Raw genomic sequence first — 24,357 nt, forward strand, 5'->3', positions numbered from 1 at the left:
CTCCTGTATTTCTTTAAGTGAGTTATTGAATTCCTTCTTTATGTCCTCTACCATCATCATGAGATATGCTTTTAAATCCAGGTCTACCTTTTCAGGTGTGTTAGGGTGTCCTGGATTGGGCGAAGTGGGCGTTCTGGGTTCTGATATTGGTGAGTGGTCCTGGCTTCTGTTAGTAGGATTCTTACGTTTACCTTTCGCCATCTGGCAATCTCTGGAGTTAGTTGTTATAGTTGTCTTTGTTAAGAGATTGTTCCTCTGTTGATTTTGTTACCCTCTATCAGCAGGCGTGGGAGACAAGCTCTCTTCTCTGAGTTTCAGTGGTCAGAGCAGTCTCTGTAGGCAAGCTCTCCTCTTTCAGGGAAGGTGTACAGTTATCTGGTGTTTGGACCTCCTCCTGGCTGAAGGTGAAGGCCCAAAACAGGATCTTTCCCAGAAGCTGTGTTGCTTTGGCCAGGAAGGTGGCCAGTTGTCTGGAGTCGAAGATGTCGCCGCCTGAGAAGCTCTGTGGCTCTTGTCCGGAAGGAGGCCGGCCGTCTGGAGCTGAGGATGGCACTGCTTCAGAAGCTCTGTGGCTCTTGCCGAGAAGGTGGCTGGTTGTCTGGAGCTGAAGATGGCGCCGCCCAGAAGCTCTGCGACTCTCGCCCGTCCCAGAAACGGCTGGCACTCTGTATTCCACACGGTCACCCGTGCAGCCTGCCCTCCGCGGAGTCCCGGAGCCAAGAAGGCTCCCGCCGGCGCCTGTGCCACAAACCTCTCAGGCCAGGCAGACCCCCGTGCTCTCACCAGGAAGGTGGCCGGCTGTCTGGAGCTGAAGATGGCGCCGCCCAGAAGCTCTGCGACTCTCGCCCGTCCTAGAAACGGCTGGCACTCTGTATTCCACACGGTCACCCGTGCAGCCTGCCCTCCACGGAGTCCCGGAGCCAAGAAGGCTCCCGCCGGCGCCTGTGCCACAAACCTCTCAGGCCGGGCAGACCCCCGTGCTCTCACCAGGAAGGTGGCCGGCTGTCTGGAGCTGAAGATCTGTAGTGAGTTCTTGAGTGCCAGAGCCATGTCACGCATTTAACATAGCCTTCCTTAGCTGTCCTCCCTGCCACAATGCTTCCCAAGCCTGGTGTGTGTGTGTGTGTGTGTGTGTGTATGTATGTGTGTGTGTGTGTGTGTATGTATGTGTGCATGTGTGTGTGCATGTGTGTATGCACGTGTATGTCTTTGTATGTTTGTGTGTGTGTATGTATGTATGTGTGCGTGCATGTGTATATGCATGTGTATGTCTTTGTGTGTTTGTGTGTGTGTATGTATGTGTGTGTGTGCATGTGTGTATGCATATGTCTTTGTGTGTTTGTGTGTGTGTATGAATGTGTGTGTGTGCATGTGTGTATGCATATGTCTTTGTGTGTTTGCGTGTATGTTTGTGTGTGTGTGTGTGTGTGTGTGTGTGTGTGTGGTATAAACATCTTCTTTAAGGCCTAACACTCAGCATCCACTTGTCCCCAGCACATTGACAAGTCATGAGTCTCTGCCTCTCTGCCATGGAAGAATGTTACTTGCTTATCATTGCTTGCTTGACCACTTTTTTTTTTTTTGACATAAAACTAGCCCTGACAGTTGGATAAGAAAGCTAGCTGCAGGGCCGGGTGTGGTGGTGCCTTTAATCTCAGCACTTGGGAGGCAGAGGCAGGCGGATTTCTGAAAGAAAAAAAAAAAAAAAAAGAAGAAGAAAGCTAGCCGAAAGTGAGGCAGTCAGCTGCATTTCCCCACCATTTCTATCTCAGTTCCTGCCATGACTTTCCTCAATGACAGATGGCGACCTGGAAGTGTAAGACAAACCTTCTTATGTTGCTTATGGCCAGAGTGGTTGTTTTTAGTTTTAAATCAAGAAAATGAAATTTTTATTATGTAAAGTACATTTAATGAAAATTACCAACAGTTCCAAAGCAGGCTTTAAATAGACTGACAAGAAGCTATTTCTTTTCATTATGATTAAAAAAAAATGACAAGTTAACATGTTGATTCTTCTAAAAGTCAACTTATATATTTAATACAATCTTTTTAAAAAGCATACTTTTTCATGATCTTTTTTATTTGTTTGTTTGTTTTTGTTTTGTTTTTTTTCGAGACAGTGTTTCTCTGTGTAGCCCTGGCTGTCCTGGAACTCACTTTGTAGACCAGATTGGCCTCAAACTCCGAAATCTGCCTGCCTCTTCCTCCCGAGTGCTGGGATTAAAGGCGTGCACCACTACACCCGGTGTTTTTTCATGATCTTGATGAACTTATTCTAATGATAGAAGTCAGGAAAATGCATGTGAGTTCTAGGCTCATAGGACAGTCATAATCATTCAAAGGGGCTGAATACAGATGCATGCCTTTAAAATTACTTTGGTTTTTTAGATTATAATTACATCATTTCCCTCTTTTCTTTCCTTTTTCCAAACCCTCCCAGATACCCTGTCTTTGCTCTCTTTCAAATTTATGGCTTTTTAATTAATTGTTATTCCATTCATATATGTATATACATATATACTCCTAAATATAATCTGATCAATCTATATCATGTCACTCATATGCATATATTCAGGGTTGATCATTTGGTACTGGATAACTAATTGGTGTGTTTTCCCCTAGGGAAGACTGTCAGGATCCTGAGTTGCCTGTAGTTCTTTATGTATAGTTGAGGCTTCATGGGTTTTCCCTCACCCACGTTGGCATGTCTGTTGCTATTGCTCTGGTTCAGCTTATGTTTAGGCAGCCACGTTGGTGAGAAGTTACAGGTGTCGCTTCTATCATTCCTACTGAACAGCATCTCAAAGCAAACTCCGTGATCCTCTGATTCTTACAGTCTTTCTCCCGCTTCCTCCACAATGTTCTCTGAGCACTGGATGCAGGAGTTGTTTTGTAGATGTATCCATTGGGACTGTGTTGCACAACTCTGCACTTTGATAGGCTGTGGTTTTCTGCAATGGTCTCCATCTGCTGCAAAGAGAAGTTTTCTTTGATGAGGGATGAGGATGACATTTACCTGTGGGTATAGGGACAAATATTTAGAATGTAGTTAGTAGTTATGTTGTTTTAGTAAAGTACTAGTTGTAGGTTCTTCTCTAAAACATAACTTCACTAGCCTTGGCTAATTATCATTCCTTTCTCATGGAATGGGTCCTAAGAACAATTTGAGAGTTGTTGGTCACTGCCAAGACATGCATACCACGCCACTATTACACCCTTAGGCTTCTCCTATTGTTGAACCACGCTGATCATTGTTATGGTTCACAGGTGTCACTGATGGGTAGGACTCTTGGTTGCTTCCCTCCTTTGGAAGTTTACATGGTGCCTTCTGCTACTATGAAAGCTAGTCAGCTAGTCTTCAGGAAGAAGGCATTCATGTCAGTTCTAGCTCAGGGTCCTCAGAGCTCTGCATCTGAAGTGCATGGTGTCTTCAGCAATAGGGACTTACCTTTCATCTCTAGGTGTGGTTGGCAGCTAAGAGCAATAGTCATAGCCTGCAATGTTTTGGGAGTCTCTTGGACAACCCTGATAGCTGGATTATTTTATCATAGCAACAGAAAATCAAACTAGAAAAATGTATTATATGGGTGGAGTGTTGACAAAATTTTGGCTAAGAAGAGCAAGAATGGGAAGAGATTAAAAAAATATAATCAGATAGTCTAGCATAGTCTTCACTCTTAGAAGGCTGAGACAAAAAGACCCTGCAAATAAGGTCAACATGTGGTCTTTGGAAAGTTTTAATAAGAAAAGTGAAAGAGAGAGAAGAGAGAAAGGATTGGGGGTGAAAAGAACAGATCACGATAGTGGATCTGCTAAATTCAGGGTATTAAATAATGGGAACTATATTTGACTAAGAGAGAGAGAGCTGAATGAAGGGACTACGTGGGGGTCTCAATCTTGAATCATTAGTCTTTTAGTCATCTTAGGGTGCTGCATCCCTCGTAAGTTGAGTTACACTTGGGAGCTGACAGTGGATGCTGGAAATGTCTGAGAATTTTTATTTTCTATAAAAGTTAGTATGACAAAGGATTATATCACCTGAACAACCCTTTCTCTTTGCACCAATTAGCCAATCACTTTAGACCGTGAAGCCTGGCACCCATCAATTGGCTAAGTTAGTGTCATCACCTGCACTAGGAATGAACACCAGAGGTCATCTTAGTTATGTCTGCTTACTAGCTTCTTTAGGGTTCCAGAGAACCAATTTTGGGGGTTGGGGGGAAAGGGCCTTTTTGCTTTGTTCATGTGTTTCTTTGTGCAACACCAAGATTTTTTTCTTTCCCACAATTTGGGAGCTTTTCCTATATTTTTAATTCATTTATGAATGTGTTCATATTCCTAACCTTGAAGAAGTCATGCTCCATACCTCATTGCTGTAGCTCCCAAGGTCATGAGCGAACTATACTCTCTTAGTAAGTAGTAATCCCAAGTTAGAATGATTCTCAGCAATGTGGGGAGCGCCCCAGAGAATACCTCAATGGCCAGGTCACTTGGGCAGAATAACAAGATAAGAATCACCTAGAATGGCAGAGCACTGCTTGGTGGTGGAAGTTGGGTAAGAGAGGAAATGAGAGGTACCACTGCCATAAAGAAAATGTGGAGTCCTGTTCATAGCTCCTGGGCCACTGGGGACTTCTGAAAAGGCAATGGCTAAAAGCAGGCAAGACAGGACAACACCCTACATGTGAATTAGTTGGAGACAGATGAAACATTCAGATTTAGAATGCAAGACACCTCCATTAGAGGGACTGAGATCGGCCATCAGCCTGGAAGAGACCTCTGTTAAGGGAAAAGGAAACCACTGATAGGCTAACTCTTGTGAAGCCAGGAAGAGAAATAATTTAGATAAAAAGATCTTTGGGGAAACAGAAACTTCCAGATAGGGGGGTCCAGAGGCTTCTCCACCTCATTCAATATACCCCTCGTGCCTCAAATAAGGAGAGATTGAACACTGGGAAGAGACTTCTACAACCCAAGTGCCTATCTTCTCTCTCTACACACAGGATTCTCCTTTCTTTCCCTCTCTATCATGTTCCCAGAGAGTTTGGGAGACTTGATAAGACTTAGGGGAACACCACTTATGGTTCCTCTTCTTCCTTCCTTCCTTCCTTTCTTTTTCTGTCTGTCTTTCTTTCTTTTTCTTTGTCTTTCTTTCTTCCTTTTTTCCTTCCTTCCTTCCTTCCTTCCTTCCTTTCTTTCTTTCTTTCTGGAGGGGGAGGGCAGGGTTTCTCTGTGTAGCCCTGGCTGTCCTGGAACTCACGCTATAGACCAGGCTGGCCTCAAACTCAGAAATCCACCTGCCTCTTCCTCCTGAGTGCTGGGATTAAAGGCATGCGCCACCACTGCCCGGCGCAGTTCCTTTTCTAACTGAGTAAAACCACCACACAAGACTGCTAAGGTTTTAAATCAGGATTAACTATTTTCCGTAAGTCAATTTTAGCTTTAAATTCCAGTCAAAACGCAGGGTCATAGATCTGTCTAGTTTTAGCCTACTAGGTTCTCAGATGTGACAAGATGGCATTTAGTAAACTCACCTTCTCCTACTCAGTTTCTTCATGTGCTCCGGAGCAACAGCGCCACCTATAGGCCCAGTGCTCACCTTTCGTTACTTTTGCTCTTAATGGATGGATTCCTTTCCTAGCAGCAGCTTGTGTCTAGGAGCTGAAGAGAGGTAAAAAGGTGATCCAAACAGAAGTTGCTTGATACTCACCATTACAATTTTTCCTCCTATATCTGTGCCAATCTAAAACAAATGTTTGGTTAGTGATGCCATTATGGTGGCAACAGCCATGTGGTTTGACTTCTGTTTTGGAGAGTGAGATCATTAAGGTGTTGGCAGCTGTGTTACTTCACTGCTACCTTGGTTAATGAAGCTGCATACCTTGGACCAAAATGGTGGCGTCTATATAATTTCCTAGTACCACTGAGCCTTCAGGGTATAACTACACCCCTAGAATGTCATGCACCTCAGGCATTCAGTCACATATCCCAATTCCATTTTCACACCCCCCTCTGCCTCGTGGGTTTTACTTTCCTGGATGCCTAATGAGATCATGGAAATTCAAAGCCCAAGCTGAGACTCCAAAGTGACCTCTATTGCCAAGTAATAAAGCCAAAATATTTTTATATCAGACTAAGGAGGCAGGGATATATGTATGTATGTATATATATATATATATATATATATATATATATATATATATATATATACACATATATGTATATATATGAATATATATTCATTTTAAATAAAAAACTATATAGTTTATTTATCTACTGGTTTCTAGAGGAGAAACTTGAGAGTTTTCTGAGCCCTGTGCCCCTAACAGTATCCAGTTACCAAAGAGAGCTGACAGAAATGGCTGACTTGGAAGGCTGGTATGACTTTTCGGCAGCCCAGGGGAAAACTTGGAAGAGTATACATCCCACCTGAGACAGCCAGGAGTTAGAGTAGGAAGCAAAGAAAAATCAGTCTTCTTGATTGGGATGCTGGGAATGAAGGCTATGCTGGGTCTTAACACCCAAACTTTCTCCCAATGTCTCCAAGCCTGTTTTTCTCTAATCGGGACAGAATTTTCTTTTCCTCCCTGTGACTCCTTTGTTCTATATCTGTTTCTGTCCCACAGGGCCTGCTAATTCTGCGTTTATTTTCCAGTTACAGTGATGTGGGCACACTAGGGAGAAAGAAGCAGTTGATGCCATCTCCTCCAAGTTCTTTGACTTGAGCATCATAGGCTTTCCAGGGCGTTCTTAGCTGAGTTCTGCTGGCTGCTGTACACATCAACTGGATGGTGGTGTACTGTGTGATCCAGTTCTCTATTGGCTACTTGTGCTCATTCAGAACCAAACGAATGGTTACAGGAGATAATTCTCTGGACTGTACAAGGAACAAAGAGAGTTATTTTGTTCCTGCCTTCTGTTTTCTGGAAGGTTTGCTTGGGACCTTACAAAGCTCCACAGTTGAACAGTATGCACACAGGTACTTATTGCATTGCCCTACTGTGGAGTTTGGATTCAGCCCTCTTTTCTTAAGGCAGTATTGTACAACAATAGCATGTGGGCCAAATAACTACCAGGTACCTAGGAACCTCTATATCTGCTTATAAAAGATTGGTACATCAATAAGAACATCTGTGTCTGCTCACAAAAGATTGTCACAGCTGGGCTCACTGACTATTGATAAAGATTAGGATGGCTGAATAATTATTTTCTCCCAGAACTGAAAATAGCAAGTCACACAAAGATATGTAAAAACTGAGAATTCGTGTGTCATGCTAAAATTTCTAAGTTCAAAAATATTCATTTGAGATCTCTGTTTAAATATAGATCTAATCAAAGTTTATCTAAAAGCTTTCCTTTTTGTTTTTACCCTCGCTTAATCTAATATTACACATAGTGAAAAGTCCTAGACTGGTGGCTGGAGAGATGTCACAGCAGTCATGAGCATGCACCATGGTTCAGTGCCCAACTCCCATCCCAGGCAATTCACTGCTTGTGGCTCCAACTCTGGGGAGATCTAATGCCTCTGGCTGCTTCATGCACTCGTATTGACAAGCACATACGCATACACAGACACACTGACATACACATAATTAAAATAAAAATAAATCTTAAAAAAGTACCAGACTGGTATAAGAACTGATCTTCTGCGCATTCAATTACTCTATTTAGAGACCAATACTAATGTCATCAGAAGGATTAATAAGGTTGAATATTTTTCCTTGCCCCCCCCCCCCAAAGTCAACTAGGTCCCAGGGAACTATGGGGCATTTCTCAAAATGACCTGTAACTGTGGGGGAATCACCTGTTCTTTTGTTTAAGGACGCCATGAGGGCCCACCAGTGAACTCTAACTAGTGTCCAGTCTACAACAAAGGATAACACAGAGCAAAATATTGCTGGATGCTTCCCAGTGAAGCCACAGCCAGGTCAAACAAGGCCTTTGACTTATCCTCACATAGACAGGACAACTGGTACAAGAAAGGCTAGAGGAGGCAGAGAGTTACTTCAAGCCCAAGTGATTCCTGAGTACCAAACTCTCAACTGGACTTAACAGTAACAACAACGACGACGACGAGACGACGACGACGACGACGACGACGACGACGACGACGACGACGACACGACGAGATGTATTTTGCCAATTTGAATGGTTTAAAACAGGAATAGCTTTATTCAGGAAAGTGTAACCAAAGGCTATGATGATTGATATGTTTCCTCAACAGTTCAAGGGACCGGTCTTAGTTCACTTTTATTGTTGTGATAAGCTCTACGATCAAAAGCTTTACAGCTTACAGTCCATCATGTAGAGAAGTCAGGGTAGAAACTCACGGCCGGAACCTGGAGGCAGGCAGGAACTGAGGCAGAGAAGACAGAGGCATGCGGCTTACTGGTTTGCTCCCTATGGCTTACTCAGCCTTTCTCTTATATATCCCCAAGTATGGTACCAGCCCCAGTGGGCTGAGTGGTCCCATGTCAATCATGAAACAAGAAATGCACAAATGAACTAGCTTGCCCAGGATTATACTCCACAGACAGTCTTTAATTTGTGAGATTTTTTTTATACTGCTATTTCTCGCTAATGATTTCTTCTTGATAAGAAAAATGCTGCTCAGGTATAATACTTTCAATATTTTAATATTGAATATTGCTGCGCTTATCTACAGCCCACTATTGTTTTAACATAAAAATTAAAACATGGCTAAGATTCTTTCTTCCCTCTATTTATATGCTGATTCTAGCTACTCCAAATGACCTGAATGCTGATCCTGGGTCCACGAGGAAGAACCAATACATTGGGAGCTCTTGATATCCCATCAAGAGATTCTAATGGAGCCTGGCAGTGGTGGTGCACGCCTTTAATCCCAGCACTTGGGAGGCAGAGGCAGGCGGGTTTCTTAGTTCAAAGCCAGCCTGGTCTACAGAGTGAGTTCCAGGACAACTAGGGCTACACAGAGAAACCCTGTCTCAACTCCCCCCCCCCAAAAGATTCTAATGGATTTTGACTTGGACATTTAAAACATATTCACTCTGGGGCTGGAGAGATGGCTCAGCGGTTAAAAGCACTGACTGCTCTTTCAGAGGTCCTGAGTTCAATTCCCAGCAGCCGCATGGTGGCTCACAGACATCTGTAATGAGATCTGATGCCCTATTTCTGGTGTGTCTGAAGAGAGCAATTGTGTATTATATACATAAAATAAATAAAGATTAAGAAAGCTCATATCCTCTCTTCTTGCTTCTCCTGGACCCTTGCCAAGGACTTATAAGGGTAATAACTTTTGCATTTAGTTCTCCCTCACATCAATTTCCAGGGACCAGAGAAGAACTCCAGTTCCTCTCTATACCTGTCTCCTATATGCAGTGACAATTCTGGAATTTTGGTTTCTTTTTTTTTTTTTAAAGGATTTATTCATTTCTTTCATGTATGTGAGTACACTGTCGCTGTTGTCAGACACACCAGAATAGGGCATCAGATCCCATTGCAGATGGTTGTGAGCCACCATGTGGTTGCTGGGAATTGAACTCAGGACCTCTGGAAGAGCAGTCAGTGCTCTTAACCGCTGAGCCATATCACCAGCCCGAATTTTGGTTTCTTTAAGAAACACAGAAATATTATAAGAATGTGCTTTTGTTTTAAGCCCAGGTGTGGAGTATGGGGCTGCTTCAGACTGTCCATAATAGATGACTATAATTTGCCTCATGCTGTAGCAGAGGCATGACTTTACAGCTGCAGATATTTTCTGAGATTGTATAACGTTTGGAATTCTGGGGACTTTCCAGAGGGTATATAATGCTAGGACTCAGAAAGGCAGGGTGGGTGGTTGTTGGCTGTTGTTGGTTGCGGTTTGTTAAGAAGTTATATGCAAAGATGAAACAGCAACAAGAAAAAAATTCGATATCTCCATGGAGAAGATCAAACTTACCCCAAGGAACTTGAAGCACATAATCAGGAGAACATAGTCTATTGATAATAGACTTTCCAACTCCTGACTTTATTCAGGGGTCCTCTTTTCTCTCTCATGTAGAGTTAGGGGGTGAAAGGGTGGAAGAAAGCAGCAGCAAAATAGCAAAAGTCAGATATAGTTATACAAATGAAACTACCACAACACACTTTTGGGATCTTTTAGATAGATCCACTGGAGGTATACCCTGACTGCCATGTCTGATGGGCCCGTTCTACTTAAAATAGTCAGACTGGTAATTATCCCAATTTCTTCATGTGAGTGCCACTTCTTCAGAGGAAGGGTGTGTAATTTAAAAAGGTAAAAAAAAAATTAGCTAGGGCAGTCCAGGGTAAAAATAATATAAAAACAAAACACACACCCACATTTCTCTCTTGCCAAAAAGCACAAACAGTCCTTGGTTCTCTTGGCACTTTGACCTTGGCCAGAAACCAGAGATGTCTAGAAAGTGTGTGCATGTGTGTGACCTCTAATCTGCCGCTTAAATAATTCTATCTCCTCAGAGGGAGAACAGTAAAAGAGCAGTAAAGCTCTATTAAGAGAAGACTGCTTGTCAGGAGAATAGAATCACTGCCAGGGTGAAGGCCTTACATTCCAGTTGAGACAAGTCTATGAGTCTTGGAACCCTAGTAAGGTGGGCTCACCTTAAGTCATGCTTGAGCCATCACTTAACAGTAATTTACCGTTAATCAACACATCACAAAGTCAGCATATGCTTGCTAACCTCAAAGGTAGTTAATGTGACAAGAACTCATACTCTCTGAATCTCCCTCTTTGCACTGATTAACCAATCATGTGGTTGTGAAGTCAGGCTCCTTCCAATGGGATAATGGGATGAGATACAGTCATCACCTGCATTTAGGGATACATAACAGGGAGCACCTTGGGCATGCCTGGCTTGGGATTTCAAGAACCCTTTTTTTTTTTGAAAAAAAAAAAAAGTCACCTTGCTGAGCTACTCTTGTTTTATTCATGTGTTCTTTTGTGTGACACAAGATTATTTTACTACAAACTAAAACCAGGTCCTCTGTAAAAGTAGCCAATATTCTTAATGTCCAAGCTATCTCTTCAGCCATGTATATTAAATTACTAAAGAATAGTTTCACCTTATCATGTTCTTAAACACAAATATCCTAAAGATGATAGGAGCCAAGTTATGAAGAATTTGACAAGGACAGTCTTCCCGAGGGACTGGAAGATAGACAGCTCCCTGGTAGACATGCACAAGAGAAAGGGGACCTTGGAATATTAATGTATTTTTTCTATTGAAACATTTAAGATAGCTGACTGCCTGCTTTCTTTCTCCTCTCCAAGATAAAGACTTAGTGGGTTTTTCCTATCAGAGAGACTGTTCAGTGAGAATTTCAAATCTCCCACTAACAGGGTGTCCAGTATGGAGAAACAGCCAGCCTCCCTTTCTTTGTCTAGATTATACATTTCCCTGCAATAGCCCAAACCAGCGAGTTTAGAGAGATAGAACTACTTATTGGCAAAACATATGAAGATTTTGCCTCTGACAGAGACTATCTTTGGGTCCCTTCTCTAGTAGCTCACTCTGTCTCTGTGTATTTTGTACTTTCTTATCTCCCTCTCTGTGTTTCTGGTTTCAAGAAATCTTGGCTGAGTTTTGAGACCTTGCTTTTCCTGCTGCCTCAATCTTCAAATTGACAAATAAACACACACAGACACACACACACACACACACACACACACACACACACAAAACCTCTGCCATCCTAGACACTTCACCACATTGCCTCACTATGGTTTGAATGTCCCTTCAGATCTCCTGTTGAAATATTACAGTTTTTGTCGCAGTATTAGGAGGTGGACCCTTTAAGATGTGATCAAGTCAAGTAGACTATGCCTCATGGATCAAAATGATGTGTTTGCTTGGTGTATTCTTGCCACACATGGGTTCTCTTGCCTCTATACCATGCTATGCAACATCAGAAATGCCGTCACCAGATACCAGTGCTATGCTCTTAGACTTAGCCTCCAGAAGTGTGAGGTACAAATGCCTGTATTTATTATTCAGTCATGTTGTTACAGCAACACAAAATGGACTACAAACATCGTTTTTTTAGAGCTAGCAGACACAGTTCTAAAAATGTACGTAGGTAAACATGCTTCAGTATGTGGAGGGACGAAGGGTGTCTTGCATGAGAAGGGAGCCTAAGGGCCAGAGATGCCTCCTCGGGTGTTACCTTCTACTGGTAATTATGCTGTCATGCCTCAGGTTCAAAGCCCTGTCCACCCTAACTGTATTTTGGATGTGGTTGAATTTGAAACCTTGTTCAGATACTTTTGAGTTGAAGCAGAAGTAAATTAGAGTCACACAGTCTTTGGGAGGTGTGATAGACTGTGGATCTTTTATACTGCTTCCTGCTGCTTGAAACAGAGATGTGATGTCTGAGCTATGGCAAATCCCTTGACCCTTGGGAGTGAGTTTGAAGATACATACCAAGGATGACAAAAGACAGGTATTTTAACGTTGCAACTGGGCCACCATACCACTGTGGCATATCCCTCATTGCTGCCTTCTAACACGTGGGAAAAAAATGAACCATCGTATTTAAAACAACAAATCGCACCCAGTTCCTATTTCAAATGTTCTAAGTCCTTTCTTTGCCTTCTCATGGAAAAGTTTAATTTCCACATGCTTGAAGATTATGTTATGTTTTATTTGTAGTTATTTGATTATTCCATGATGATCAGAGAACATATTTTGTGTGATTTTAATTGCTCTTTTCTTACTCCCGCACCCCCATTCCCCCAGGGTCTCTTAACCCAGAATTCACCTGCTTCTGCCTTCCTGGTGCCAGGGTTAAAGGCGAGTACTACCAGGCCCGGATCAATTACTTTTTCTTAAATTTCCTCTTCTGTCCACTGACTCAAAGGCCAAAAGGACGCTGTCGTTAAAGCACAGGGAGCCTCGAGAACCTCGTCCCGCTGCAAATACCTTACCAACTTCGGGTCCCTGGAAGCAAACACAGTCTGGGAAGGGTTGGGACTGGGCAAGCCAGCGTGCGTGCGCACAAGTCCCACCTCCCGGCGTCTGCGGTTGGCTCTCGCTGAGCGGGTGAGTCTCAAGAAGGAAGCTGAGTCGTGCTGAAGGAAGCGGAAGTTGGGGGAGGGGCGTGCGACGCTGCTCGTCCATTGGCTGAAGCCGTCTCTCACCCTTGCGCTATTGGGCGGGCGCAGCCATGCGTCAGCGTGCGCTTCGGGCCGCAGACTGGATCGCGAGCGCCGGCCGGCTCCTGCAGGGAGTGTTCCCTCAGCCGGCTGGCGGAGCAGGCGGCGCCAGGGCTGGCCGAGCTGGGCCGAAGGAGGGCGGAGGGGCCGAAGACGGGCGGCGCCAGGTCCGGGAGAGCGGGGCCCGGAGAGCGGCGGGCGGAAGGCGGGCGTTGGCGCGGAGGAACCAGGGCCTGTGCGCCTCGGAGGCCGCGCAGTCACGGCTGTCTTTTTAGTATTTAGGCGATTGTTGTAGATTTATCTGCAGACATGACTTTTGTTTATTTACCACACTCCGCCGGACTGCTGTAGGTATAGCGGCTGATGCACACTGGTGTCATTTGTCGTTGCGATAGTGAGTTTTTTTTCCTGACGTGTGTCTGTGTGTGTCCCTTTGGATTTAAAGGAGTGGGATGACATTGTGCAGTGGTCGCCGGTGACCACTGTAGGTCCGGCCGGCGTATTGGGAAATCCCAGCGACTCTACCTCTATTGGAAGTGGTATTTCCCTCCCTTCTCCCGTTCTGGGGCCAGCTTTCCCTCTCATCCCTCATCCTCTCGTCCCCTCCCCCAGCTCTCCTTCCCTGTTTTATGTTCTGTCTCGGCCGCGTTAAACAGCAGGATGGTGTAAATAGCAGTTTAAAGAAGCTCGAGGGCTCCAGCGTTTGTGTTTGACTTGCAGGTCTGACCACCCGGAGGAAACATGCCTTCTGAGTCTTTCTGTTTGGCTGCCCAGTCTCGCCTTGACTCCAAATGGTTGAAAACAGATATCCAGGTGGGGTGAACATGGTTTTCTCTTTTCTTTGTGTGTTCCTGTCTCTATAAAAAATGTTTGCTTGAGGAGAATGTGTGAGTGAATGGCAATTAGATCTTGTCTTAGGAAGATTATTTCTTATAATTTACAATGTGACATTTATTATGACTGTTGAAGAGATGCTATGTGGTTGTGGCTTAATTGAAGTTAGTTGTAAGTGCAAGAAACTTGAGATCCAGTTATGCAATTTTTCAGTATTTTTATTCTGGAGGCTTATTTTTATTTGTTTATTTTTTTAAGACAGGGTTTCATATTCCCAGGCTGGCCTTGAACTCCTCAGTGTAGGTGAGGATGACCTGACATCCGATCCTTTTGCCTCCACCTCTTGAGTGCTAGCATTGCAGCACCTTAACACCTTGCTGGGATTATGTGGTATAGTTAGGCAGGTATTTTACCAGCTGAACTCCATCCCAGGTCCTGCCAACATTCTTAATCAAGACTTGACTGTTGTTTGTTTCTTTTTCTTTTTTTCCCCCCTCTTATTTTTAGAAAGGGTCTCCCTGTTAACTCACTGTGCCTGGCTGGCCTCTGCATCCTGAGTCCTGGGATGAAAGGCATGTCCTGATATTTTTGCTATTGATTTTGTATGTCCTGATACTATGCAGGGAAGCAGGAAAGTGATATGTAGTTAGCATTTTCTGCGATTTTGTATTTGTTCTCCCGGAGAGGTGACAGTTTAGATGAGCTGTTGGTTTTATATGTCATCTGTAATTAAGAGAAATGCTCAGATTTTCACACCAGGAACAAGAGAAACAGAATGCTGGCTTGTGATGGTAATGTTTAATAAAGTAATTACAAGTGTTATCAGGAAATTATTAACTAAATGATCACAATAAAATTTTTGTAGATGGTTCCCTATAAGCTACTGTTGTTTATGAATAGTTTGGAAGAGTACTTTTGGATCTGGATATCACCAGCTTAAAAAAAGTGTCTGAGATGTTTCTATTGTCTGTGTATTCTTTCCTCCTTTTCGAGGCGAGGATGCTGAACACATTAAATATTTGTCAAACAATCGACTTTTTGTAACAGTCTTACGGATAGCTTATTATCAGCAATCACTACTGTAAGGCAGCGTATGCAGCGATTGATTATGGAGTTTTATAAATGGAAAGTTATTGCCTTCTCTTGATTTCCTTTTCCCTTTAAACTAGGGTTGAGTGCTGATAGATCTGAGTCCAAGTGTTGAGGACTGCTGGAGATGACTGTTGGAGATACTAGGTTTGCTGCTCATGGTGTGCTGTAATAGGACTGAGCTAAGGGATTGAAAGTACTTTGGTAGTTCTTAACCTTTGTTGTTTAAATACTTCTTTTAGTTTAGCTGTTAGTGTCTGCTTTCTTTTTGTCTTTTGTAAGCAGATTGGAGAGGTGAAAAATAAGTGATTTTTTTTTTTATATCTGAAATACTGAGAGTCAGACAAACTTTAAAAAACATTAAAGACTTATTTTTGTGTGTATATGATGTGAGTCAGTGTGTTCTTGTTGGAAGGTGTGCATGTGCCGTCCATGTGTGTAGAGGTTGGAGGACAACCCCAGTGTGAGTCCTGAACTTCCGCAGTGTGTGCAGCAGGATCTCTGTGTATATACTCCAGCCTGGCTGGCCGCGTGCTTCCACGGGAAATGTTCCTGCCTCTGCTTCCTGCCATCCTGTAGGAAAACAGATGACAGACACACTGCGCTGAGTTTGGCTTTTATATGACCTCCAGGGACCTAAAGTCAGGTTGTCAGGTTTTGTTGGCAATGACTTACCTGCTTAGTCAACTCCACACCCCAGGACAGACGCTTCAAGATTTGCTCTTTGGAGTTAACATATTTTGAGACACTTGTTGCAATAAAGAGATTATTCTAAGAGTTGGGAGCTTAGCGTAGTCTTAGAGTACATATAATTTTATAATTTTCTGTATTCAGTGTGATACTGGTATTTTGCCCTTTTTAGATATTTTAAATTTATTTATATATTTATTTTTACAAGTCTTCCCACTGTCTCCTAAGAACAAGTGACTAGGTTTTAGTTATACATCAGAGGAAATATGTGTTTGGTAATGCAGATGTCTAAATAGTATGGAAAAGTGGTTGTGCAGTTCTCCCAGCATTGCTTATTAAATATGGAGAATGCATGTTGTTCCCTAAGGCTTAGACACAGTGTCACTGTCTGGGACAGTGCACATACATCTTATGCTGGCAAGCTTTACTTTTATGTGGAGTTGGGGGTTGGGGAGAGTGGGGTTGCTTTCCTTGATTGAGAAGTTCCTCATTTCTTACTTAGGCTTTTCATTGACTTGTAGTCAGTAAATAGTATGTGGGAAAGACATACATATGTATGTATGTATATACATTTAGGACATTTATTTTGGTAAGCTTATTTTGTTGGAAATACCCAAGAAATTTTTAGTAATTTTAGAAAGGAGTTATTTTTGAAGTATGAATTTTTTGTTGTTGTTGTTGTTTTGTTTTTTTGAGACAGGGGTTTCTTTGTATAGCCCTGTTTGTCCAGAAACTTACTCTGTAGATCAGACTGACCTTGAACTCACAGAGATCTGCTTGCCTCTGTCTCCTGAGTGCTGAGATTACAACTGTGTGCCACTGTTGTCCAGTAAAGTCTGAAAACTTCTAATATGTCTATAATAAACATTGATCCTTGACTACTTTTTAAAGATATTAACATGCCAGGCTTAGTTCCTTGCAACCAGCAGTTTTTAATGCAGTGCCTGTTGCAAGCCAGTTACCTGTCTGGTTTTCACATACATATATAAGTATATAAATATATGTTTATTTAAACATATGTTTATTTATAAATATATTTGTATACTTGTAAATTTGTACTAATATATTTTATAATAATAAAGTACATATATGACATGTTATATAATATGTATTATTCATATTATATGCTTGCATCCTATATAAATATAAAAAATATAAAAATATTTATAATATATAAAGCGAAATAATGTATATACATTTACATAAATGTATATGTAACTATAGAAATATGTGTATGTATATTTACATATTTGTGTATATATTCATATACACATATATGTGTAAATATATATATACATATATACACATATATATTTACACACATGCACACTTATATATACAGGCATTGTGAACTGGGGAAATGGCTCAGTCAGAGCTTGTTTTGCAAGTGTGGGACACACAATGGTTGATGTTGGTCATAGGTGCCACATTAGAGAGAAAGGCTAACTAAGATGCTAAGCTTTCATTTCCTGAAGGAGCTGAGGGGTTCAGCCTTACTGAAAAAAGACTGTCTCTGACTAGCTCATTCAAGTTACTTTTATTCAATCATTACATAAAATTAATTGGGGCGGGAAAGATTCTAACTATCAGTGTTATCTTGCCCTTGCTGCCTGAGAGAGCTGACAATGCACACCAATCTCAGTCTCCTTCGACCATGGCTAGCCATAATCAAAAGACCTCTAGGTCTGCCTGGAGCGTCTTAGGACCGAGGTTTGTGCGGCTGCAAGCTCTCACGTAGCACCAAGTGCAGACTTTCCAGGGAGACTACAGTTCTTCAAGGTTCAAACAATTTCTCAGGTTCTACTGATTAACCCAAATGTACCAAAGGCTTTGCTGAGGTATTTCATTCAAAGCCAGACACAAAGGCTTCACTTTATATATCTCTGCACACACAAATTCTGATTTCCATCATACACATAACTGTCAACTGACTGTGATGGCCCTTCTGTGATCTCTGTGACTAAAGTCAAAGACAGGGATTCCCAGACAAGCTCAATACTGTCTGAATGATAGGCGCTTGGTTCAAGTGAGAGTCTCTGTCAGTAAAGAAAGGATGGAAAAGGAAGAGCCCTAATGTCAAATTTTGTCCTCCAGACACATTTGTATGTATGTGTACCTGCACACAGTAATGCACCAATACACACACATGCACACAAACATGTCAAAAGTCTCTTCACACTTTAATGTTTAGCAATCCTAACTTTTAAGTAGATTCATTGAGGCATCTAGCTTTCCTTCATATCTCTTGAAATGACAATATAAGGCCTAAGATGTGTGGCCATATTTCTATTATCTGATGTAATTGTACTTTTCCATTAAACCAAAAAGGAAATTACATAAAGGAACTGAGCATAGTGAACTTAGTGCATTGCACCTTTAGAGTTTTCTTCCAATCTTGATGAAAGGCTAAGAGTATGTTTTTGAGCATGAGTCCAGAATAGAAATTTGTTGCTCTTTCTTACATAAGTTGCATTCAGGAATTTTCTATTTAAGGAGTCTTTGAAATGGCACATGAAATTAGATATGCATGAAGCATTTGTAAACCTTTTAGTTTTGAAGATAGTGATAGACTCAGGAAGTTACCAACAAAATAATGAGTGTTTTCTTTTACCGGATGCTTCCAATGGTTATACTTTACTTAATTGGTATATCAGAATCAGATTTATATTTTTACAGCTTATGTGCACAGTTCTGTGCCTTTCTGTTGTAATGTCAGTCATGTAACCGTCACCACTAGAGGATCTACTTGGTGATGCTCCCTTGTAGTGACTTCCATCCCCATCTGTGATCTCTGGCACTGAGAACTGATCTGCTCTATGGAGTTGTTATTCTGAGGTTGTCGTCATATGGTGTGTGGTTTTTCTGAGATAACTTTGTTCATTTAGCATAATTGCTGACAGTTTTTGAGTTACAGCAGTAATTAAATCTGGACCATCTATTTGTCTGTATTTGACAGTCATCAACTTTAGGCTTAAAGTGTACTTAAAAATTAAACGTTGAATATAAATATGGTCATATTATGCTTAGATATATCAGTAGATCAAAAGGTGTATATGCATGGACATTTAATGAATGCTCTTCTTATGGTTTTGACTAATTACCCAGCTGGTTGCTTAGATGCTTAAATAAAAGAATATGGTCAATGGTAAATTGATGTATTGGGATTCTCTTTCCCTATTTAAGTATTGTTTCTTCACAGTAGAATTCTATGACAGCAAGGGTTTGCTATTTTTGTATATAATATTTTGTGGGGTTGATTTAATGCATTATGTACAGTTATTAATTTGGATGTTCCCTATGTTGTTATTTTTCTTAAAAAAACCAAACCTTCAAAAAGAAGTTTGACTATGCTGTTCAAGTTTAAGGAACACACCCAAAGGACAGTGCCTGACTATGTGCTTCCAGTAACTGATAATCTCATTTTTAAACAGACAAAACCCCATGTTAGTAAAGAAATAGAATAGGAATGGAGAGAAAAACAATATATATTTTTGTGTAATGTTCAGCATATGATCAATTAGAATATCATAACTTATTTTAAAGTATTATGTTGTTTTCCAGTTTAGAATTTATAGCTTTAATATTTATGTATCCTCTTGTAAATAATTATCTTGTCTTTAATATGCAGATAATAATCTCTTTGTATTATAGTTTTCCTTTCTGGTTCTCATCTTTGTTCTTTAGTTCATTTTAAATGTTTTTGAGTGATTATACATTGTTATGTCCTATTTTTTTTTTTTCCAAAACTCTTTTTTAGATTTTAAGTTTTATGTGCATGAGTGTTTGGCCTGCATGTGTGTAAGTGTACCATGCATATGTCTAGTGTCTCCGGAGTCCAAATGAAGGTGTCAGATCCCCTGGAACTGCAGTTTGAGCTGGTTGTGAGTGCTGGGAGTTGAATAGGTCTTCCAGAAGAGCAGCCAGTGTTCTTAACAACTGAGCCATCCTCTAGCCTGTTTTTATTTTTAAAACTGGGAGGAGGTTTGTCTTTTTAACTTGTGTAAGATAAAAAATAAGCTTCCTACTTTCTTCCTCCAAGAGGGAGGAGCCGGGACAATCCAGTCAGGTGGCAGCAGACCTGAAGTCCAGCAGTGTGAAGCTCAGTGTCAGCCTTCCTTCTGCGACTCACATCCTCTAGGCACCAAAGGCCGCAGCACAGGTGCTTCTCTGCTCTTGCCTCCCACTGCACACACAGTTCCCTTTTTAGGCACAGCCTGGCTTCATTCCACAGGTGCTGCTATCCATGATGGCCCTCCCCTGGTACTGGCATCTCCAACATTCTGAGTTCTTGTCTGAAATTAGGCTGTACCTTCATCAGCCTCTCGTGGGCTCTATTCAGGGACTGTAACCTGCTACATGATGCCAAGCTTCAGCCTCTCCTATACTCCTCCAGTCCTGAGCTTTTCACTGCTATTGAAGCTGCACCTTTACCAGTGGTCTCTCCCAGGTCTCTTTCAGTGCCATATATGCCTTCACATGGGAGACTCTTACATATTACCAAGATCAGCTGCCAGTGTTAGGTACCTTGGTTACCTCTTGTCTACAGCTTCTGTGTGCTTGAAGATTATACCCAGAAGATTATACCTCAGTGATGTTGGCTTCTTAATTGTTGCTAATTTCTCAGCTCCTACTGCTCAGTATCTAGTATGCTAACAAGGCAAAGGTTTCACTTTTTTTAGTGATTCAAGTCTCCTAAGCATAGCCAACTTAGTTGACTAGATCCACAGATTCTTAATTCTTTTTTACACAAATAGCCCTGCTGGAGTCTTGCTTGTTCTGAAACTTTTCAAGCCAGGTTTCCATTGTCTGCATTGCTTTCAGTGTTTTAGTCTTCCAAGCTTCCACAGAACAGCCAATTGAGCTCTGAGTGTTCAGGGGCTTTTCTAGCCCTAGATTCCAAATGCTACCATAATTCTCTCCAAAACACATGATCAAGTTTGTCCTAACAATGCCCCACTCCTTGTACCAATTTCTGACTTAGGTCTCTGTTGTAATATAACACCATGACTAAACTCAACTTGGAGAGGAAAGGATTATAGTGTGCAGTCCATTATCCGGGGAAGTCAGGCCAGAAGCCTGGAGACAGGAACTGAATTAGAGACTGTGGCTAAATGATTTTTACTGGCTTGTTTCTCAAGGCTTGCTCATCCTGCTTTCTATACCCCAGGACCACATGCCTAGGGATGGCATCACTCACCATGGGCTGGGCCCTCCCACATCAGTCACTATTAAGAAAATACCCAATAGACATGTCCACAGGCATTTTCTCACTTGTTTTCTTTTCTCAGAAATGTCTAGGTTTGTGTTAGATTATTAAAAACCAACCAGCACAGTTGTTTGTCACTTTTCATGGCAAGCACCGTCAGAGTTATTTGAACATTATACTTATGCAGGAGGGTAACACATAACACATGGATTGAAATATTTTTTGAAAAAAGTTGAAAAATTGACTTTCTATTTTTTAATATTTCTTGAAAATGTTTTCTATTGATGTGTTAAATATTATGGGTAGGATGAAAAACAGCTCCTGCCCAAAAGGTGGATTATTAGCTAAGCAGAGATCATGTGATATGTAATGTGAACAGTACTAGGAAAATTAAAAGAGCTAGCCAGCCATTGTTTATTGTGAACCATTAAGTTGTAAAGGGTTGGATACTTTATCTAATTGGGTTTGCTAGCAAAAACAATGTCAGGGCAGGACACTTTTAATCCCAAGCTTTCGGGAAGCAGAGTTAGGTGGATCTCTGTGACTTTGAGGCCAGCCTGGCTTATAGAAGATAGAGGTTCCAGGACAGCCAGGACTACACAGAGAAACTCTGTCAAGAAAAACCAAACCATTCCAACCAACCAGTATCAAGCCCAGAGTCAAGTCAAGGTAGGATGTTGATGAATTGAAAAAGGTAACGGAAAGCAGCCTTGCCTTTGAGAGGATGCAAGTACATGGATTCCTGGAGTACGAGGGATACTAGGTGCACATAGTGAGACAGCATAAGTTCCTTTGTGGAGATGTATGCAGAGTATGGAGAAGTCAGAGGAAAATGCAATTGTTCTCTCCTGGAGTACTGTTTTTTATTGATTATAAAATCCTTATCTATTAACTACCCCTCACATTTTCAGTTTTATGCAGTATAAAATAGTTGATAATGATTTGCTATAATAGTTTTATAGGTAAGTGTAATTTTTATTGGTGTTTTAATTATTTAGGCTTTGTAAATCTTGTTAGTTTTTTAAATTAAAATATTTACTTCTATTTATTTTTTTAATTAATTAATGTATTTGTTTACTTCCCAAATGCTGTTTCCCCCCTTTCTGGTCTCTTTGTGATTGAGTCCCTCCCCCATCCTCTGAGAAGGTGAATCCCCCCCTCCTGGTTATCCCCCTACCCTGGCACATCAAGTCTTGACCAGGTTAGATGCATCCTCTCCCACTGAGGCCAGGCAGGGCAGCCATGAAGACTGAGCTGCCTGTCTGCTACATATGTGCCAGGGTCGGGGGGGCTCGTTCCAGTCCTTGTATGTTCTTTGGTTGGTGGTGTACATTCTGAGAGCTCCCAGGTATCCAGGTTTGTTAATTCTATTGGTTTTCCTGAGGGGTTCCATCTACTTTTGAGCCTTCAATCCTTCTGCCAACTCTTTCATAAGTGTTGTGAGCATATGTCAGGAGTGTATGGGTTCCCTCAGACCTCATCTGATCCCCAAGCTGGAGTTCTAGGCAGTTGTGCGCTGTCTGAGATGCTTGCTGGGAACCAAAGTCAGGTCCTAAAACTGACTTTTCAGGGAAAAAGGTCACAAACTGGTGAGACAGGCCTATAACCCCAGCTTCTTGGGAAACTGGAACAGGAGAGTTGTAACTTTGTGGTGCAAGAAAATGAATTTGAGGTTAGCCTGGGCACCTCACCTCAGTAAGGCACTATCTTAAAATTTTCAAAGCACGGTGGGGAGGAAGGGGAGGGGTGAGAAAGAAAAGGGATAAAGGAAAGGCTGGGAATTTTGGATATATAGTTCATTTGTAGAGTGCTTGGCTCACGTATATGAGATCAACCTGGATGTTAGAGAATACCCCAGGAGGAATGAGCAGAGAAAGGAAGTTCTTTGCCATCACATGACTGTAGGTCCATATACCACTAGTGGCCCAGTGTGGTCATGGAAGGGATAAGCATGGACTCTTTGTGTGTTTAGGGGATAGGAGCAGACTGGCATAGCACTATACAATTGAAGTTCTCACTGTAGTATTTTGCATCACTCCATTTGGGTTCCTTTTTATAGAGCTGTTAATGCTTTTATCTGCTGCGTCAGTCACTGATACCAGTCTGTTGAATGATTCTGTCATTTGTATTGATCAGTTGCTCTAGCTATAGTTTGATAGATGTTTGCTAAAAATGTGATTAAATATTGAACATTATAATAGATGTTATTTTATGCCACATTTTGTTTTATGTCTTTTGTTTTGAGATGTAGTAACACTCTGTTTCATCCAACTGCTTCAGCCTTCTGAATGTCTGTGAGAATAGGCATTTATTATAGTACCTGGCAGTGGATTTAATTTTATCTTTGTTTAGTTATTGTTGTTTTTTAAAGAAATAAAGATTGAGAGTATGGGGGTATGGTTAATGTACAATGTATATGTATACGAAAATAAAAAATGAGAATGAGTTTTTCTTGGGCATATATAAAAATTGCTTTAGATCAATTTGTTTTCAAACAAATGTTGGTCCATATAGCCTTTTTCTTAGATAATTTGTCTTAACCACTGATGCTTACCTTTCTTAAGACTACCTGATGCTAGGTCGGTAGATGTTTTCACTGTTGCAGTTGTGTTGCTTGAGGCCGTGGTTCATGTCTGTTGGTTATTCCTGCAATCCTTCACATTTTCCTCAAGCTGTCCAGTCTGTGCCTTTCAAGAAAAGATTACTTGCTGTATATACAGCCTCTGGTTCCATACTCTTCCTGAGGAGATGCCAACCACATCTCTTTATTGAACATAGGAAAGGGATGGCAGAACAAAGTAACTTTTCTACCAAAGTCCAACATGGTGAACTCTTGGGTTTGTAGGCCAGGGATGACTCAAAGGCTTCTGCGTCACTAAAAGCTTGCCTCTGCCTGAGTGGGGATTCATGAAAACTAACCCAGGAGCTCTGTGGATGGTTTGCAGGTGATTGAGAGATTGGATAGTCTCCTCTCTAGGCATCTGCTTACTGCTTCTATAATCTGGAGGGAAGTCCTTGTAAATCTTGTTAGTTTTAAGGACTTTCTGACTTCTTAGTCTTATGAGTTGCCCCTCTTCCTTTCTGGATAGAAAGTTTGAGTTCTGAAGAAATTGGTGCATAATTATTGTGGTGGTTTGAATGAGAAATGTCCTTGGCTTACATATTTTAAAACTTGGTCCCTTAGTGTTGGTACTGTTTGAAGAGAATGTGAAACCTTTAGGCAAAGCTTTGCTGGACAACTACTTCCAGGAGTGGGCTTTGTGAGTTTATAGCTTCACCCCACTTGTGGTTCCTTCTTCTGTTTGTGGTTGAAGGTATGCTTGCTCAGGTTCCTGCTCCCACTGTCTGCTCTCAGGCCCTTCCTGCCATTATTGCCAGCAAT

At 41.6% G+C, this 24,357-nt stretch overlaps 1 protein-coding gene and 1 long non-coding RNA gene across 6 annotated transcripts in view; one reads left to right on the forward strand and one right to left on the reverse strand.

Moving 5' to 3' along the window:
• Positions 1-1,858: 1,858 nt before the first annotated feature.
• Positions 1,859-13,071, reverse strand: Gm34121 (predicted gene, 34121). Of its 2 annotated transcripts, none has more exons than NR_166588.1 (3): positions 12,763-13,071; positions 5,535-5,661; positions 1,859-2,970 (listed from the first exon to the last, which is right to left on the reverse strand). It is a non-coding gene; the product is annotated as a predicted gene, 34121 (long non-coding RNA). The 2 variants fall into 2 exon arrangements; NR_166587.1 differs by having other exon boundaries at positions 1,859-3,016.
• Positions 13,072-13,144: 73 nt separating this feature from the next.
• The window catches only part of Herc2 (HECT and RLD domain containing E3 ubiquitin protein ligase 2), a 181,677-nt gene continuing 170,464 nt past the window's right edge, over positions 13,145-24,357 (forward strand). Inside the window, exons 1-2 of one of the 4 annotated variants that reach the window (XM_006540639.2) lie at positions 13,145-13,323; positions 13,877-13,969. In XM_006540639.2, coding sequence (XP_006540702.1) covers positions 13,898-13,969 — 72 coding nt within the window. In that variant the 5' untranslated portion in view covers positions 13,145-13,323; positions 13,877-13,897. Of the gene's footprint in view, positions 13,551-13,876; positions 13,970-24,357 lie in introns of all 4 variants that reach the window. The other 3 variants (NM_010418.2, XM_006540637.3, NM_001360080.1) reach the window with 3 other exon arrangements.

Source organism: Mus musculus, chromosome 7 (assembly GCF_000001635.26).
Source record: "Mus musculus strain C57BL/6J chromosome 7, GRCm38.p6 C57BL/6J".
NCBI lineage: Eukaryota > Metazoa > Chordata > Mammalia > Rodentia > Muridae > Mus > Mus musculus.